The sequence below is a fragment of the Acartia tonsa genome, chromosome 3 (assembly GCF_053477335.1).
Source record: "Acartia tonsa isolate MP-2025a chromosome 3, ASM5347733v1, whole genome shotgun sequence".
Lineage (NCBI taxonomy): Eukaryota > Metazoa > Arthropoda > Copepoda > Calanoida > Acartiidae > Acartia > Acartia tonsa.
The window spans coordinates 7,149,409-7,163,908 of NC_137262.1; the positions used below are offsets into that span (position 1 = coordinate 7,149,409).

The window sequence follows — 14,500 nt, forward strand, 5'->3', positions numbered from 1 at the left end:
ATATTATACGCAAAGCAACTCTATAAACAAGTCCTAAAAATGTAAGTATTTTCTGACACTATACAAGTGTTAATGTCCGTTTGTCCTACCGTTTCAGAGCTTCGCTTTCATGGATGTTGTCATCCTTGTTTTTTACTAAAACCTTAAGGAATGTTACAAAAAAGTGCTTTATAAATTTCACTTTTAAATGGCCAAAAAGTATTCATTCATACGCCAGTTTTTGCGTAGAGATAAAAGTGGTAAAAATAGATTGTTTAGAAAAGTGACCAAAATTATATTCATGGAGTAATCATACATTTCTGTACAAAATATTCAAGTAGCAACTTTACAAAAACCTGAATTAAAAAGTTTAAAACAATTCTTTAAAGCTAGTATCAAACTTTAATCAAATGTAATCTCTAGAAAGTTTCATTTTTTTATAAATAATAATTTTAGAGTTCTTTATATGAATACTTTAATATAGAATAGGTGTTGGAAAAATAGAAAACTTGGGATATATTTGTTTAGTAAGATTGGATAAACTCTATTGAAGGATCCTCCTATTGTTATCAAAGTAGAACACATACGATTTCCAGGGATATGCCATTGGACAATAAACCAATCATCATCTTAATTCATATGTGCAAAATTTGGTTGCATTTTGTGTTGGGGAAAAAAAGGTTGTATAATGATATAATTGCTATCATTGACTCCTCCCTCCCTGTAGGAAATGTATAAAAGGCGGACAATGTCCATATACACTTTTTGCCTAAACCACTTAAAAGCTATATAACTTGAGTTGGATCTTAAAATTTACATAGTTTAGGTCATGTGTTACCATTTAAAGATTATTGTTTTTTTGTTCTTTAATGCAATAAGTGTCTTTGATTAAAAACAATACAAAAGTAATTTAGAATTTCTAATAATAGTCTTTTTTGATATAGATCATTTTTAAGGCTGGAGCTTAGACAAGAAGAAAAAAGGAAGAAGGAATGGAACAAAAAATAGTGTTCACACGTTCTGGAGAAACTTTTTTATAATAATTTCAGATCAGAGGGTAGGTAGAGGACAAAGGCAGACATTAAAAAAAAAAACATTTAAAAAAAAAACAGTTAGAATTGGACAGGACACAGTCATCATTTGGAAATAAAGAATATTATTAATTTTTATTAATGTACAAACACTATTAACACTAAGCAATGTAATGGTAATAATGTTGGGACACCCAAATCCAAAAAAAGTATCTTCCTAAGAAGAATCCTCCCTTGCAAAACTTGTGACATGAGGAATAAGTTTTCATGATAAGGACTGAAAGCTTTTCAAGATATCAAATCTTGGAGTCTTACAAAATTGACAAAAAATAAAAAAAACGTGCGATTTTAATAAATGAAAAAATATATGTTTATATAGAATTTAAATTAGGGTTAAATAGATGTGTTTATAGATAATAAATATTAATGTCATCAAATAATTTATTGTTATCAAAAGCAGAATTTTGTTTGTCTTATATAAATAGTCACAGATTAAAGGGGGATAAAAGGCGTGTAAATTAATTATTGCTAACCTCTCCCAAAATGAGAAATTGAAATGTTATTTCTTAGAATTTTAAATAAATTAATTTAGCGCAATTTTTTATTTTTTTGGAACACCCCTGAGCATCAAATCTAAAGCCACATTTTCTCCTGTTTGCCTTTTACGGGTCTGTAGATGGTGAACATGATGGTCATGCTGGGGATAGTCACGAACAACAACATCATGTTCTTTTTATGCACAGTTTTCTCCTTGTTTATTGGATATGTAAACAAGATATGCATATAATGACTTTTAGGATGGGGAGGAATCGAGGGGTAAAATAATGATAGATTTTTTTTTGATTATTATTCCACAATTTACGTCTTTTTACTACAAGAGGACTAATTGTTTATATAAAATCCCTCTAAACAGCCGTTTAAAAGATCCTATGTCACATATTAACAGAAATTTCCGTATTTGAACTATAAAATTCTTATTTGAATAGACGAGTTTTTAAAGTGAACCTTTTATACGTCTCTTAATCCCCAGCCATTAAATAAATGTAAGCTTTTAAATATCCTGCTTAAAAACAATGATAGTCTAAAATTGAGTGTAGATAGGCAACAAATATAAAAACTTCTCTTGAAGAAACTTAATTGTTTTTCGCAATTAGTAGAGTAATTATTTCAAGCAAAAACAAGTACTGATATATATAAGTTTCTATAAACTATTTTGGTTTGATTTTCCTTGATAATAAACCCTAACATCAATGCCCTCTCCTTTCTTCATGCTGGTTATGTTGTCAAAATGGAAGGGAGAACCATATTTTAAATTTTAACCCAACCTGTGTTTCTAATAATCTAATTGGTGGTTCCAGGACAAACGCAGGAGTCCCAAACGTCGGAGTGGACAAACACAGGAGTGTTAAAATATCAATTTAATTAAGTATTATTATACAGGTTAGGTTAGGTTAAGATATAAATATACAAATAAGCCCCCCGCAGGGGTTAGGCAGTTAAAAACCTATTAGATAGTTTAAATAGGTTAGGTTAAGTTTCCACTCCGACGTTTGTCCACTCCGACGTTTGGGACTCCTGCGTTTGTCCTAGGACCGTAATTGGTATGTGTTAAATTTAAATAAAAGTTATTTACAGTTACATTCAAAGTAGAAAACACTGAATTTTGACTTTTAAGAAGTTGGTACTTGTTGGGGGGGGGGGGGGGGTCTGCTATATACCTATCCCATATGAGAGCTACATAATGCACTTTAAAAAGTAAAATGTATAACAAACAGAAAACTGTATGCTTTGTGTGAAGTCTGGTTCTCTGGTTGTTATTGGATTCCAATTATTACAACCATAAGAGCTCATACAAAACAGAGATTTTTTTACAGAAAAGTGTTTTATGAAAATACAAGTAGGGTTAGGATGGGGGGGAGGGAGCAACAAAATAAACAAAGTTTCTATAAAAATTTGATGACAGATGAATTTAATGCTTTTATTTGAAAATTGCTATGTTCTGTCTGTTGTATAATGGAAGTCACATATTTATCATTTTTAGGGGTATTTTCCTAGAAAATGTTTTGCCTTTAAAAATTTTTATTTGTATTGAATAAACACCCAGTATGTTACCAATACGTTTCGCACAACACGCCCATAAGCAAAGAGAATAAGAGAAAATACTGTATTCAAAGAATTCCTTTGTGTTTTCTCCGCCTTTCTCTTTAAAAAGGATTAAGGGCGTATACTGTTCCTTTAAATGGGTTCTGAGAACTATAAAAAAGCTCCTGTGGATTTTTAGAAAATAATAATACCAACCATGCTAAAATCTAAGGAAAAAATTTAGTCCGAACCTAAAAGGTCTTCACCTCGAGGGATATAAAGAGATAAGAAATTGCCAATAAATTGATGTACATCCAAAATGATGTTACACAAAATTACCCCTTCTGTAGATTAAACTTAGTGGTTAAAACGTTTGGACACTCAACTTAATAAACTAACCAATCAAAATCCAAAGAAAGTCCAAAAAGTTGTTAAGCCAACGTTATGATAAAACTTTGGGGACTAGTGTAATAAACAGCCCAATATCACCTTCCTCCCTGAGAGAAAGCTTACTAAATCATCAAAACCCTGCTAAACCACTAAATTCTTTGTTTTATGACTGCAGGCAAAACATAAACATTGAAAAATAATGGATCCCAATGGAAAACAACATAAGAAAACCTTGATCTTTCATTCTGCAATATTTTTCCAAGAATCAAGGACAATTAAAACCCATAAATTGATGATTTAATACATTGTAAATAATATTATTTAGATATGATATTTGAATAGATGTAAAATATACGTGGATATCTCGACAGGGTTAATATTGTCGTCAGTTAAGGTTGCTAACATGGACATCATTTTTTGGTCAGTCAACTCATCCAGTAGGAGGTGAAAGGATGGGGTAAAGAGGGTGACTAGGGGATCTTTATTTTACCCTGCTAGAAATTTCACTTTATTAGAGTACATGATAATCTGTTTTAGTTTCCAAGTAATAATAAATCCATTAATATTTGATATCTATGTTTAGTTTATATGAAAGAAATTGTCACCTTTGTTTTGTGGAGGATGATTCTGAATGTTGAGCAGAAAAATTACAGTCCTATGAAAACAAAAAAAAATAACAATTTTATAAATGAAAAAAGTAGAAAAAAATCTTCTAATGAAAAAATATCAAGAAAATTTTATTTTAGAAGCGAATCTGTTTTACAAGTATCTATGACGTATGTCTTTAGGTTAATCCTGAAATCCTAAAAGATATTAACGAAAATATGAAAGTTCAGAATCAATCTAAAGAAATCAAACTTATTTTTAAAGAATTACAAAAATATAACATGTATACCTTTGATGATTTTGGGGTGTCCTGTATGAAGAGACCTTTGCCCGAACCAGTGCCAGAGTTGCCACGGAGCAGCGGGTTGACCCCACCAGCCAAACCTCCCAGTCCTCCTGCCAGGCTCGCACTGGATGGAGATCTGGACCTTAAAGATAAGTTATTAAATAGGACGTAAAGCATTAGTTCATTAATAAATGTATTGATGTATAACCCAAACAACTAACTGGCCCCTATCTTGGGGACCTTTTTTGTCTGATAGCAAATTATTTTCTGCTCTTTTATAGCAACTTGACTGTAGTAATATTTACGTCGCTATTGGATAAATTCAAAGACCAAATTTAAAGTCAGCACATGGTCCACGCGGTGGTACATTCAGGTATTTAATCCCATCCCTCTCTATTGTTTTACTCTAATAGTTTCTTTATTTTGTTCAATTTCAATCTGGGGAAGTATGATTTATCTGAAGAACAACTATTTAGCTAATTTCAAAGACATCTTTGATTTACACAAAAGGTCCCTTTCACCTTGTCAGAGTATGTAATATAAATCAGAGAGAGGGGGGCAGTGGACTGTTAATTACACTAGTCCCCAAAGTTTTATAATAACGTTTTCTTATTTGTTAGTTTAAAACTTTGGGAACTTTTACTGAATTTTGATTAGTTGGTTAATTAAGTTGAGTGTTCAAAGTTTCGACCACTAATTTTAATCTTCAGAAGGGGTAATGTTAAGTGTCATAATTGGGGATGTACATTAATTTATCGGCCATTGTCTTATCCCTTTAGATCCCCGAAGAAATAATACCTGGAATGAGCAGAATGTCCGCGTGGCAGGGATCCTGTGGCCGCAAGACTTCCTCGGGGCGTCTCCCATTGTCTGCAAATAAGAAAATATTTTAAGAAAAATGGATCATTGTTTTTATCCTTAAGATACAATTAATGGTTGTTGTATATAATAAGACATCAAATCATTATTAGGATAGCGTTACACATCAAATATATCTCCCTGATAGTAAGATAAGATAAGATAAGATAAGATTTATTTTCCTCAAAGGTACAACATATTTTATTAGATATATATCATACATTATGTTACTATGCTTTGATCTGTTTGATTCTTCTTGTTTGTTTGATGCAGGTTTGGTAATATAATAATATACATAATAACTATTATTAAGTACCTAGCATGGAATTGGCCGAACTTCGTCTCCACCTAGTTACCAGGCCAGTTCGAATAATATGAAGATAACATTTTACAGAAAAAAATTCCATGCAACATTGTACCAGATAGTTAGCATAACCCTTTAAGGGTTGTGGAGCCACTGGTGTACTTTGACGCTTGCTAAGCCGGTACAATGTTATATGTGCAAATAAATAATAATCTTAACAATGAAAGAACAAAAATATCTTGCTGTGTATTTCAGACATCCTCCTACTATCAGTTGCAACTTCTCCAAGCGTAAATTCGGAACAATTAAGGAACCAAAACCTCCACCAGGAGTCGCTATTCCCGTTGTGATCCCTTTTCAGCTCTACATAGACAGTTTCCTTTATAACAAATTATTTTCATTATAGAGTGGAGTTTTGTCCGGGTCTAAGGACATCTCCACACCAATAATTACAGGATGACGGCAAATCTCGCGATAACACTTGGTCCAATCAAAAAATCCAAAATCCAAAAAATGAATAAGATATCCTAATATATAATCGTATCATGTACTATCGTATCATGTACTAAGTGAACAAGGTGTAATGGTTGGTTTCGATTCCTACGGAATCTGATTTTTATTTCTTGAGAATGGATATAATAATCCTATGAAGTACAATTGTATAATTGTACAGAATAAAGAATAGGTCATGTGCGATTCCTACGGAATCTGATTTTGGTGTTTTGATAATGGGAGTGTGTCCCTAAATATGTAAGGTTCGATTCCTCCGGAATCTGATTTTTGTGTTTTGAGAACTGGTCACAGCATGGCTGTGAATGGGGCAACAATATGGGGGAGGGTGAGGTGAGGGAAGGTGAGAGGAGAGTGGTTTGTGCTAGAAAACGTTTACATTAATCCATTGATCTCACTCTTTTTGAAAGTAAAGGGTGAAAGTGGGTCATGTTAAAAAAAGGCTGTGGCGTGCTATTGCGCGCACAATTTGTTATAGCTTTGCTTTAGTGGAGTTTAGATCTTTCTGTTGTTTAGGCACGAAAATGTTCGGAGAGGAAGAGTACCAACAAATGTGGCAGCCGCTACGCAATAGACTGACAATAACATATCAACGACTTCTCAATATAGTTAATGGTGACAATGTCAGTGAGGAAGTACGTCGTGAGGTAGCCCGTCTACTATACCATCAGGGTTATTTAGAAACCGAGTTGGCACTCACACTATACAACCCAAACAAGGATATGGAGTATCATGAAACTAAATTAGGTGAAATTGCTGAGCGGATAACTGCACAAGAGGGGGCTTGTCTCCAACTATAGCTCCAGAAGTTGGCCATTTCTGGTCAGGACCAGTTATGGTCAAGTTCTCTACGACTTTATATACAAGATATCCGCAAAATATCCGCAAAAACAACCGCGGAATTATCCGCAAGACGTCCACAAAAAACAACAGTGAGGCGACCGAAAAAAAATCTGCAAAGTGAGAAATAAATAATACAGTCTTGTTTTTTGAAAAAAAAAGTAGCTAAATATAATTTTTTTTTTTTTTTAAAAATAATTTACCATAAATGCATTGATTTGTTTTTTAATAAATCCTAGATATCTTGCTATGAACTTTTGTTTTTTTTATTTGAAAGATGTACAAAGTAATAGGATGTCTGTTAATTAATATTTTGCTATGGATTAATTTAGTATTATCATAAAAAGAAGTAAGGATAAGAAATGTAAGTAGATGAAGTGAGAGGCTAGATAGAATAAGGGAGATGGGTCGAGGAATTAAACAGGTATGGGGGAGGAGGGGAGGAAAACGGGGGGGATAAAATGGGGCGTGGTGAATGGTTTGTGCGCGGTCGTGGCTACCAGCCAGGCAGACAGAGCGGCGCTTATTGTTTGGTATATGCTAGGGGGGGAGAAAAAGTAGGGGGTGGGGGGATGAGTGGTTTTCCGGTAAAGCACAGTAAAATAAAGGAAAAAGGGGTGGGAGGGAGACAATTGGTTGTAAAGCATAGGGGAAATACGCGGGAAATCGGAAGTGGGGAAAGTTATTTACTAATTAATAAGTTAAATTAAGATTGCATAATGCATGTTATTAAAACACAAGGGGGGTATAAATATGGGGTAGGTAAGGTCAAATTTCAATTGTCTCCAAGATGTCAGATCAAGAAGAGGAAGTAGGACAAGGCCAAGGTGCTCTACCAGACGGGGCGCCGGAAGTTCCGGAGGAGGCTGGAGGTGAGGAAGATGTTCCCCTCCATGAACAGGTGCAGGAGCTCATCGCTATGTTAAATTCTAGCGATGATGTCGATGATCCTGCACCCGTGCACGGCGTCCAGCAGCTGCTGAACCTCGCGGCAGTGCCTGATCTACTCCCGTTTCCGGGGGTAGACAGGCGCTGTCTGGACCTCTGGTTTATGGTCAAGAGGAGGTTGTTGGGCGTTGTGCACGAGGGCGACATGTTGATGTGGAGGAGATTCCGCAACGACGCCATCGATGAGGAGATCCTCCGCATGATGTATTCCAACTATGGGTTAGTCGTGAGGTTAATATCAGTAATGCCCACGTACGCCCGCTCCTTCCAGGCCAACATGGATTCCATCGCCGCCATGGACCGCCTGGTCACCGTCCAGCAGGACCTTGTGGAGGAGCTCCTCCAACAGGAACCCGACGACATCGGCGACTCCAGCGACTACGACGAGTAGATGGCTATGCCCACTACATGAGCTTAACCAGTCCAGTCAGCGATAGTCATATATTAAACAAAATTTTCGATATCTAAATTTGAATAAATAAATATATTTTGGTCAAAATTATGAAAAAACTTTGTTATTTTTTTATTAGATAAAATAGAGGTAGAGGTTGCGCGATTCGTTAGTTGCTTGATAAAAAATATATAATATAATAGAAGAAGTTAAAGTCAAAATATAAAATGTAAAATGAATAAAATGGATAAGAAACAAACTATGCTAAAGCTACTCTATACATAGGTATGTATGTCGGTTCCTACGGAACCTACTCGTTGAGATTTGAGGTTAAAGAAATGCTGTTTTATTATTTTTTTGATATAGAAATTAAGTGCTTACAAAAAGTCGAGGGCTAAAGATACGAATAGAAACTTAGTTAGAACAAAAAAAATTGTTAAATAGAGGAAGAGAAAAAATAAAGTATTTGCTTTTTTAAGATAGTAAGTAATAAGTAAAATATCTTTCTTGAGAATATTTTTATTATCAATCAGTTTAATTTCAAAAATAAAATATTTGCTTTTTTTTTTTTTAAAATATATGCTTTTTTTTAAAACTCAATCTTGTTTAGGTAATAAGTAAAACATTTTTTCTTAAAAATATTTTTATTATCAATTAGTTTAATTTCAAGTGGAAGGTTGTTGAATATAGTTGGGAAAGAGTTAAGAGGGGCGTGCAGGAGAAAGTTTCTATTGGTGCCCGGTTCGTAAGCAAAGTTGTTCCTGTTCCTAGTGCCATACGTATGTCTGTCTTGAACAAAATTCCAGGTGTTTTCAAAGATTTTGGGAAAATTGCCTAATTTATAGGCGTGCATAAATTTACAAACATTGAATTCAATTAACAGGTTAAATGGAAGTATGCCATTAGATTTAAAGAATTCAGCTGTGTGAGCTCTGCTAGGTAAATTTTCGATTATTCTAATGGCTTGCTTCTGCAACTTAATGATTGGTGCTAACAGATACATAGGACAGGCAGTGAACAGGAGACAACAATATTCGATATTCGACTTAATATAAGAAGAATAGAGTAGCTTTAAGTGTTTCTTGTCCAACAAATGACGCATTACTTTCATACTATAAATTATTTTAGAGACTTTGCTATAGACTTTTTCAAGATGATAAGAAAACTTCATTTTCTCGTCCAATTGAATTCCCAAGTGTTTGATACTACCCTCATTGGTACCGCTCACAAGATCCAACTTAGTGATTTTTGACTCATCATTTTCATTATGATTATTCATGTTTACATAGACTTCAAAGTTGGTCTTAGCGGCGAGCTCAGCGGGGGTGAGTATCTCACGGGGGGAGGAAAAGACCATACATTTGGTCTTGCGGGGGTGAATAAGAAGTTTATTGGCATTGTACCATTGGGTCAGTTTGGGGACAAGCTCCTTTGCAAGGTTGATCAATTGTATAATATTCTGCTTTTCAATGAAGCCCACTGCGTCATCAGCAAAGAGATTGATTAGGATCTCTTCACTGCATGAAACAAGGTCATTGATAAAAATCAAAAAAAGAATTGGTCCCAGGACTGACCCCTGAAGTACGCCAATGATAATGAATTCAATTGTGGAGGAGAAAAGGCCTTTAAAATATACACGCTGTTTTCTATTTGCATAATAACTACGGAACCAATCAAGTGCAACCCCCCTTATCCCTGAATTCTCCAGTTTGCTAAAAAGGATGTCCCTATTTATCATGTCGAAACACTTCCTTATGTCCAAAAATATGGCCATACAGGAAGTGTCTCGACTGAGTGCTTGGGTGATCAATGTGCTTAAGTTCAATACATTGTGAAAGGTTGAGATCCCTTTCATGAAGCCAAACTGGCGGTTGCTAAAAAAAGACCGATCTTCCAAGAACTTAACCAGCGTTTCACAGACATATTTTTCAATGGGTTTGGAAAAGTTATCAATGAGTGAAATTCCTCGATGATTATCTGCCTCGCTGAGTGAACCTGATTTGTGAAGGACAACTATTTTGGAAGTTTTCATTTTTTCAGGAAAAGTGCCATTTTGAAGTGATAAATTATAAACATGTGTTAAGGGAGTGGCAATGGTATCAGCACAGCGAGACAGAACATACATCGAGACATCATTTATGTCTGTGGAACGCTTAGGTTTAATACTACGAATGATATTAATAACCTTGAAGGGGTACAATGGCTCAAAGAAGAGGGAATCTTGACATGGGGGTGGTAAATATTCAAAAAAATTTTTGGGGGTGGAAGGAATTTCAGGCCTTAGGGAAGACCCAATCTGACTAAAATAACGATTAAATTCATTAGCTATTTCTTGGTCATTTTCAATTTTATTTGGGCCTACTTGAAGGTATGTGCACTCAGGGGAAGATTTACTAAACCCAATGACTTCCTTTAGGGTTTTCCAGAGTTTTTTCCCATCCCCGTTTGCATCTCTTATTTGTTGTCTGTAATATTCAATCTTTGCTCTTCTCACTTGCCTATTGTAATTATTCCTATAGACATTGTAAATACTTTCATTTTCAATTGTTTTATCTTTTAAAAAGTTGCTGTACAAAATATCTCTATGCAATCTACAACGCAATAAAAAGTCTGACATGAAAGGCTGCTGAGGCTGGGTACGTTTGTTTTTTCGTTTTTTTCTAACTGGACACTTTTCATTATAAAGTCTCAAAAAAGTTGAAATAAAGTTATCATAAGCAATGTTTGTGTTGTCTTGACTTAAAACGTGATTCCAGTTAGTGTGGTAGAGTGCATAGTTTAAGGCATCAAAGTTTTCATCATTCAATTCTCTTTTTTCAAAGAAATCTGGAGGTTTGGGTTTATTTACTCTGTCTATTCGGAATGAATTAATAATTGGCAAGTGATCGGAGATTTTTGAAGTTAAAACAAAGGAAGACATTAGGTTTTGAATAAAGTTACCTACCCCGAATAAATCAAGAAGGGTTGCAGTGGTTCTAGTTACTCTAGTAGCTCTGGTAACGGTATTTATGATACCGTTAAAAGAAAAAGACTCAATAATTCTCATGGAGTTGCTATTTATATTATTTATTTTGAAAAGATCAAAATTGAAATCTCCCACAATGAAGTATGGTATGCTTAAAGCTGCTATTCTATCAATCAGGTCCAAAAAAAGTTCAAAAAATTCTTCTATTTCAGCACTACTCTGATTGGGTGGCCGATAACAGTTTAGTAAGCAAAACTTTAGTCCATTGTGGGAAATTTTTAAGCAAATAGATTCAAGAATATTTTCTTTAAATGAAAATTTATCAAATAGTTTATCTACTTTATAATATTTGCTTACTAGAATACCCACCCCTCCCCCCCTACTTTTTGTGCGGAGTTTAACATGCCAATCGTAATTATTAATTCCATAGCAATCCATATTTACATCCTTATTCAGCCATAATTCTTGAAAACACAGAACATTTAAGTGGATATCATGTTGCCTAAAGAAGTCTACAGTGGAGACAATATCATTGTATTTAGAATGTAATGACTGACAATTAATACTAAAAATATTGAGAAGGTTTTCATTGAATGTTTTTAGTTTCTGTACGATACCTTGTTCACTTGAAAAAACGCAATTTATTCCGAATTCATTCTCAAAATCGTTAAAGTAGTCGCCGTAAATCGGATTCATAAGATTTAGACCAATGTTATCGTTTAAGTTACCGTAATCCTGGTTAATCTGATCATTAGGGAGGTTTGTCATAGTAGAGCTGGTCCAGGAGCACCGCAGGAGGAATCGTCTTAACATCAAGTATGGACATCTGAAACACAGTAGATATTAGTGGACAAATAAAAATAGGTAATATACAATATATTATCGTTAAAGCGAAAAAAATTACCATATTTACTATGGTTATTCCGATAGCGTTTAGTTTATGTGTGTGTTGGGGGTGGCAACACATTTCAAGCTAGTTTAGTTCCCCCTACTCATTTTCATACAAGTTCCAAGTATTTTATATGCTAATCAGCAGAAAAGAAAAATAAGAAAAATAGATTGAAATTAATATGCTATGTTGGCGTTCTAACAAGTTAGGTAATATTTAATAATAATATTATAATAATATAGAGTTTACGTGGATATAAACATTAAGTTTTTCGAAATAAATCACTTTGTAAATGAATTTAAAAATGATGATAATAATTTTTGTTAGGTACCTTTTTTTCCGACGTATAAGATACTTAACCTCATGATGTGATTACCGCCTTTGTAGCTTTGCTTTGCTTAGCTTTGTTGGCGGTGTCTCTAGCTTTGGCCCTCGTGGCCACAGGATCAGAAGGTGCTGAGTCAACGACAGGGGCAACAGGATCAGAAGGTGCTGAGTCAACGACAGGTGTAGATGCGGCAGATGCGGCAGACGTGGCGGCAGATGCGGCAGACGTGGCGGCAAGTGCGGCGGTGTGTGTGGCGGTAGGTACGGCAATAGATGCCGCAGGTACGGCGACAGACACGGCGGCACGTGCGGCAGACGTGGCGGCAGATGCGGCGGCGGTCACGGCGGCAGGTGCGGCGGTGAGCGCGGCGGCAGGTGCGGCAGTGAAATCAGCGGTAGCGGCGGCTGCGGATGCTGCGGATGCGACGGCGGCAGGTACTGACTGTGTGGGCTGTGCGGCTGGTGCAACGGCTGTATGTGCGGCGGTTGCGACGGTTGCGGCAGAGTCTATGGGAGGGAACACAGCTAGGTCCCCAAGAGCTGGGGCAGGGGCAGACGTTAAATTATGTTGAATCGTGCTGGAAGGGTGGGCTGTGATCGTACTAAACTGTCTTGGGAAGTCATCCTCTGTTAAGTCAGCCTGATTAGAGAAGAATGTTTTCCTTTCCTCAGGCGCTAGCTTGTTGAAACAAAGGATAGGCGGTGCCTCTGACAGAAAAAAATCCTCGCTTCCAGGTATGGGTTGGGCCATTTCCTTCAGGTCTTTGCCAAACGGGTTAAGGCAGCGTATCCAGCGGCTGCCGTTCTTGAGCTGAAATTGGACATGTTGGCCAGCGACTTTGGCCCTCGAAATCTGGTTTGTGGCATATACAAAGGTCATGGTCTTCCTGTTGAGGTCGGACATATCTTGCTTCGCCTGGACTAACCTATTGGGGAAGAACGGGACCGGTGACGCGTTGTTCCTGGGATTGAACCTCTTGATCTCGGCGTTGTAACGGTCAAGCACAGCCTTCTTATTGTTCATCCACGCGTCGAGGTAGGATCTAGACATAAAACGAAAAATAAAAACGGGGATCTGGCCCTTTGTATATGGGAGCATATGGGCACGCTCGACGATATCACAAAAATGTGAGGGAATATATTCTAATTCCCCACGTTTAAGAGCGGCTTCAAGGGTGGGCCTTATAATGTTTCTAAATATGATAAACTCTGTAATATTTTCACGGCTCCACGGCTGCTGAAAATTCACTATTCTACAACTCCAATCGCGGCACCTTTGCTCTCTTATCGAGTTTTGTAGAAGTTGAAATTTGACGAAATTTTCTCTCGACGATTCGACAGAGTTTAAATAGTCTTTTTGTTGTGTAATCGTGGTCCTAATCGCTTTTTGTTCACTTGCAACAGATTTAGCGTCTACGAAATTTTCTATACCTTCGATAGATTGAATTTTAACATTTAAATCTGAGACTCTCAATTTAATATCGTTTATTTCGGTTTTATGACTGGCAAAAGTACTATGAATAAGCTCATCCCTTACCTTAGCTATATTCGCATCGTATTCTTTAAACTTAACATCCAAAGCAGCGTCCAAATTTGTTTTAAACTTTGACCAATATTCTGGGTTGTCACACGTACTACAGGCCATGATGAAGTGAAGATGGCGGAACCGAGGGTGCTGAGTGAGTGTGGGTCAGCTGACCAATGGTGGGACGCGAAAAAATGTTAGCCAATGGGAGAGCTTATTTGTCGGGAGTACTTTGCGCCGGTAAAATGTTGCCAGACCGATAAATTATCATAAAATTATCAAAAAAATTTGAGAGTGTTTTCACCAAAAATTGTTCATTAAGTTAAAGCGATTAGGTTACACATAAGTTAAAAAAAAACTTTTAATTCATTAATGTTTTATTTTCACTTTTTTTGTGTTAACAATTGACCGATACGTTAACACATACACATTGCCAGGCCTAAATACGAGGTGCCCTCTGGCTACAGTGTCTTCCCTTTCCTCCAACTGCGGAGTGACCACGGGCAGTGGGGAGAGGGGAACTAGTTGAGAGAGAGGGGGAAGGTAGAACTGAGCTTAACACATGGGGT

At 36.1% G+C, this 14,500-nt stretch overlaps 2 protein-coding genes across 3 annotated transcripts in view; both read right to left on the bottom strand.

The window, feature by feature from the left end:
* LOC145313194 (uncharacterized) overlaps positions 1 to 14,500 on the bottom strand; it is a 243,398-nt gene that overhangs the window by 4,270 nt on the left and 224,628 nt on the right. For both annotated transcript variants that reach the window (XM_080152485.1, XM_080152484.1), the window contains 3 exons: positions 5,173 to 5,244; positions 4,378 to 4,516; positions 4,088 to 4,137 (listed from right to left, as the gene is read on the bottom strand). In XM_080152485.1, coding sequence (XP_080008611.1) covers positions 4,088 to 4,137; positions 4,378 to 4,516; positions 5,173 to 5,244 — 261 coding nt within the window. The remainder of the gene's footprint in view (positions 1 to 4,087; positions 4,138 to 4,377; positions 4,517 to 5,172; positions 5,245 to 14,500) is intronic.
* Positions 12,317 to 14,075, bottom strand: LOC145313195 (uncharacterized). The gene is made up of 2 exons (XM_080152487.1): positions 13,944 to 14,075; positions 12,317 to 13,449 (listed from the first exon to the last, which is right to left on the bottom strand). The coding sequence occupies exon 2, from the start codon at positions 13,428 to 13,430 to the stop codon at positions 12,441 to 12,443; it is 990 nt and encodes a 329-aa protein (XP_080008613.1). The 5' UTR covers positions 13,431 to 13,449; positions 13,944 to 14,075; the 3' UTR covers positions 12,317 to 12,440.